The sequence below is a fragment of the Musca vetustissima genome, unplaced genomic scaffold (assembly GCF_032173495.1).
Source record: "Musca vetustissima isolate MV318-11 ecotype Yass unplaced genomic scaffold, APGP_CSIRO_Mvet_v1 utg244405, whole genome shotgun sequence".
NCBI classification, from domain to species: Eukaryota; Metazoa; Arthropoda; class Insecta; order Diptera; family Muscidae; genus Musca; species Musca vetustissima.
In genome coordinates this window covers 28,868-34,053 of record NW_026881376.1, presented here as the reverse complement: position 1 = coordinate 34,053, position 5,186 = coordinate 28,868, and the positions used below count along the sequence as shown (strand labels likewise).

General features: G+C 34.7%; 1 protein-coding gene across 1 annotated transcript; it reads right to left on the bottom strand.

Moving 5' to 3' along the window:
• Positions 1-312: 312 nt before the first annotated feature.
• Positions 313-2,649, bottom strand: LOC133327333 (DDB1- and CUL4-associated factor 12 homolog; the record flags this gene model as incomplete). The annotated part of the gene is made up of 4 exons (XM_061535896.1): positions 2,143-2,649; positions 1,668-2,069; positions 546-808; positions 313-472 (listed from the first exon to the last, which is right to left on the bottom strand). Coding segments are annotated over exons 1-4 (1,332 nt in total), but the record flags the coding sequence as incomplete, so codon positions are not given.
• Positions 2,650-5,186: the final 2,537 nt, after the last annotated feature.

The following is a 5,186-nucleotide window of genomic DNA, read 5'->3' as shown; positions in this document are numbered from 1 at the left end:
GATGACCCGGAAATTTCATTCTTCTAACCGAGCATCATATGGATTGGACAGTTATCTGAAGCGACGATTGGTGAAATTTCAGAATTCTTTCCATAGTTAAAGAAAGTACGGCGTTCAGAAGTTATGAAATCGATTGGGTTAGGTTTAGGTTTTTCTTAATTTGTATGTCTTTAAATATGGGGTGCTCCCCAAAAGCTGTTATACACCCGTCAATTACAATATACAACCTCGTTTCAATTTTTTAATTATATTAAATTTCTGTTATCTTAAATTTTCTTTTAACGAAAAAGAATGCCAAATGCAAATACTTACCACAATACCTTTGCTGCATTTCAATGTTACAGTACGCGAAGCATTAACACTGCTCTCCAGATATTTTCCAGCACGTATATCATAGAATAATAACATTCCCAGGCCAGTGCCAACTGTTAGTAGATTGCCTTCAAATGAGGTCGAACGTATGCCACAACCACTATAGCGGGAAGTGATTTTTTTTATTGTCTACAAAATAAATAGAAAAAATGAAAAAATTAGCAGAGTATTACATTCCCTTGCGAATGCTATCGAAATTCGTCAATAACATAATATTTACCTGTAACGTTCTGGTATCCAATAATATCGTGTACGAACGGCATCCAATGGCATAGAGGCCATCACTATGGTATGCTATGCTAACATTATCTTGACAATTTGGCAGTTTACGTGATAGTTTTTGTTTAAATGTCTCCGCATTAAATACGTGTATGAAGCCATTTAGCGATAAGGCGGCAATTTCCCGAAATTCTTTATTAAAACATAAAGAACGTATCTAAAATTACAAAAAAAAACGTCATTAAATTCGGCCAGATCGAACTTTTTCTACCATTCACCATTAGGTTGTCATTTAAGATACCTGTAATCGTTCGAGACATTTATAAATGGTGCGCAAAGCCATGCCAATTTTTTGAAAATTAACTCTCAATGGTAACTAAATTAGAGCAAATTCGGCTAAAAGACGTGCCCACAAAATTTTTGTGGACATCATTCGTGCAAATCGAAATATATATACTGACTTCGATGCACCATTTACACAAAATCGGACGAAAATTTATATGGAAGCTATATCTAAACCTGAATCAATTTTCGCGAAACTTAACACACACCATTCTAGGCTCAATTAAGTGCGCTATGCAAAATTTCGTTTAAATCGAATGATATATAGGGACTTTGGTGCACCATTTACATAAAATCGAACGAAAATATATGTGGGAGCTATATCTAAATCTGGACCGATTTTCAGGAAACTTAACACACATCATTCCAGACCTACTTAATTACGTTATGCAAAATTTCGTGCAAATCGAATGATATATAGGGACTTTGGTGCACCATTTAAATAAAATCGGACTAAAATATATATAGGAGCTATATCTAAATCTGAACTAAATTCCCCAATTTCAATAGGGTTCGTCCTTGGGCCAAATAAATGAGCTGTCCCAATTTTCATCCAATTCGAATTAAAAATACGACCTGTATTTTGAGATTCTATGCATATTCGCAAAAGGAACCATGTGTCTATCTCGTTTCCTTTTGCCTGTACCACAGTGTGATGAAGGGTATAAAAATTTATTATTTGTATACTGGAATTTTTGTTTTCCAAAAATGAAATAAATTATTCTTTTACTTACTCTGTGTGCCGTACGACAATCTCGAACACATAGTGGATTAATTGTGGCTACTGTGGGACAAAATTCCTTACCGCCATCGGGAAATTCCATATGTTCTTCGTTGACACGCCACAAAGCCATACGTGAATCTTTCGATCCGGACACTATGAACTGATCATCAAGCCAACACATGCCCATTATTAGATCTCTATGTCCGTTCTCACCCACACATATAGGATCTAGTGTTGGTAATCGATATATGGCAATGTCGGCGGAATTTCTAGCCCCCGTAGCTAAATATGTACGACTTGGATTTATTTCAATTGCATGAAGACCTCCTTGAACTTCCGGATGATTGGGACGATTGGTAGAGAGTGTGGGAATTGCATCAACACGTCGCATATTTACATCGTAAACCAGGAGCTGTAATCAAAACCACAAAAAAACCCAAACAACAACAAAAATAAATAGGTATGTTTGTAATCGAATCGCCTACCTTATTGCATTTGGTGCCAAAAATAACCTGACGATTGCTTAGCCATTTAGAGCAAAACACCTTGTTGATATAACCCAAACTTATTTGCGTTTCCCGCAACATATCATGCGTCAAAACATAGCGACTGGTCTGTTCAAAGTTAAAGCTACGTCTCTGCAAAAAACGAAGAAATGCATGTCCTTCATTAAAATCGCCTGTAATCGCCAAACTAAAAAACGACACTCTAGGACACATTATTACTTCACTCAAACCATTTTCCCGGCTGCGTATAAAATCATAGACATTGTACGATGTATGCAGTACTTCTTCCTGTTGTTCCGGCGTCTCCTCGTCGCTACCGGAATCTTCGTATGTCACAAAATCATCGGGTTTATCTGGCTTTCGCCTGCGTTCTGCCCTTAGTGCTCTTGCCTTAGCTCGCCTTTCATCCAGACGCGAAGCAATGTGACATGAAGGATACGTTCCTACGATACTGTTTCGTACGGTTTCAACCATGCCATTGAACATTTTTCTTGTCTGGAACTTGTCTAACAATTCCATGGGCGACTAAAAAGGGACTAACAACAATACCAACAGTAGTTTGGTTTGGTAAAACAAAACACAGCATTTAAAATGTAATTAACTATTTCTTTTGTGTGCAGCTTACTTGTGCCGTTATCTAAACGTTTTTGTCGTTTGCTTAATATAAAATATGTTTGAAAGATTAATATTGAAATATAAATTTTTTTGTGGTAAACTCGGAGTAATTTACAAACAAAAAAGTTTGCCCAGAATTAAATGAAACTTTTGACAGCGGAGAAAATCATTCGCCACCTTCACAAGAAAAGAAATATTGAAAAACGTTCCACCTTTACGAATGGGATGGGATAAGACAAAATGCCCGGTAAAGAAGAAGTAAAAAGAAGACGGAAAGTTACGAATGAGGTGGGATGGAGACTAAAAAGGAGTTGCATTGTTTACGAATGAGGTTTAAGGGAACAACAAGAGTAGCAAGGGTAGCTCACATTCAGAGTTTGCTAATTACAACCCTGTAAACTGACGTCAAAGCGGACGAGACGAGGACTAACCTGGCGAATGCAGTTGAAAGCAAACTAGCCGAAGACCAATCGTGGCGAATGAGAATCAAAACAAACCAACCGAGTACCAGCCAACAGCTGATCAGCTTGATCAACTGTTTGTAGTTCCGGAACGAACTAGAACTAGTTCATTGAATGCAACTTCGTTTTGTTATTCACTACAACATGATAACACATTGTTCTATGCCCTATAAAAAAGAGAATTTACGTATTGGATTTAACTAAAAGGATTTAATTAAATAGTATAATGAGTAATAAACTAAGTGAAATTAAAAAAAAAAAAAACGTTGCCACTTGTTCAGTACGGGAACAGATAGTATTTACATAAAAGCACACATATAGATATTTTTAAAAATTTATTAAATTAACAATAACAATTATTTAATACAACTCCTTTTATGCTATTTTAAAATCAAAAATAATTTCGACTAATAGATTAATAGAAGAGGACATTTTATATTTACTCAAAATACACAGTTAAATCCTCATAAAGTGAGTGGGTTAAAAAGGATTTACATATAAAATTTAATCATGATGAAAGGTTGGAGCAGGGTTTATTTTCTTAATCAGGATGAATTCACCACGATTTATTACACAAATTTAAATCATCGTGCGGCATGGTCATATGACTATAACCTGCTTTTGAAGAACCGTCATGTAAAATATGTGGAACATGCAGTATACCAGCATGAATCTAAAAATTTTATTTTAAGGCCCGTACCTAAATTCAGGCCCGTACCTTCTCACCTTTTGAAGTTTGTTGAACATCCGTATTACCCAAATACGCAAGGATATTATTTGCTTGTGTGTCAAATAAAAACGGCGAAAATGGATGACAACATTTTCTTAATTATCCGAAAAATGTCTACACTTATACAAAAACTAATTTTTCAATGATTGGAATTCTATTTTCAAAAAAACAAAAATTCTAAGATACGCATTTTCAATGTTGAAAATTTTCAACTTTATTGGTCTGTTCCCGTACTGCATGAATCTACTAGATTTTACTATTTTCTTCGATATCATAAAGGAAAATTCGTTATCGTAGTAAAAAGTAGTAGTTTCTTGCAGTACGGGAACAGACTATATATTTTTGTACGCAATGCGTATTTGTGTAAAATTCATTTAAATACGTGTATTTAACTTTAGAGGTGAATAAAAACGTACACACACGCATGAATTTAGGTACGACCCTAATATCATAACTCTTGCGGGTTCTCAAACAGACATTTGGTCTGTTCCGTACTGCAAGAATATACAATTTTTTACCACGATAACAATTTTTCGTTTATAATATCGAAACAAGCATGGTACAATAATACAAGGTAGGACAGCTTGAGGTGAATAACAAAAAAGCAACTATGCACGTGTGGCCTCTTCTGCCAAAAATAAAATAAATATACGCAACAAGTGTTTGTGTTTATTTGACATTTTTTTAACACAAAACTAAAAACAATACACACACATACACAAAATATGTATTTTTATTTGAACAAGCCACCTGAGAAAAAATTTTAATCAGTTGGTAGCTGTGCCCTACCTTGTAATAATTATACCATGGAAACAAGTATTAAAAATTAGAAGAATCTTGCAGTACAAGAACAGATCAAGAATTTAATTAATATTTTTGGAATGAAAATCGAACGCTGCGTTAACAGGGTACAGGACAATCGGAGACAATTGAATTCATGCGTCTGTTGTGTCTGGTTACTTTTCCAGTAACATGTACTCAGTATGTTATATTTCAGAGAACAAGTTGTGCCATTCTCTTTTGCAATAATACGGAGAAAAGTAAACAGACAACATCCAGTAAGGTTGTGCAAAATATCACGTAGTTTCACTTAAATTACTTGAAAATTATTTTTTTTAGACTTATTATAAAACAAAATTCAAAAAATTGAAAATGTTTTTTGACTTTTGTCCTAACTTAAAATTAACGGCTGATTGAAATGTATCGAATTGTGCTGG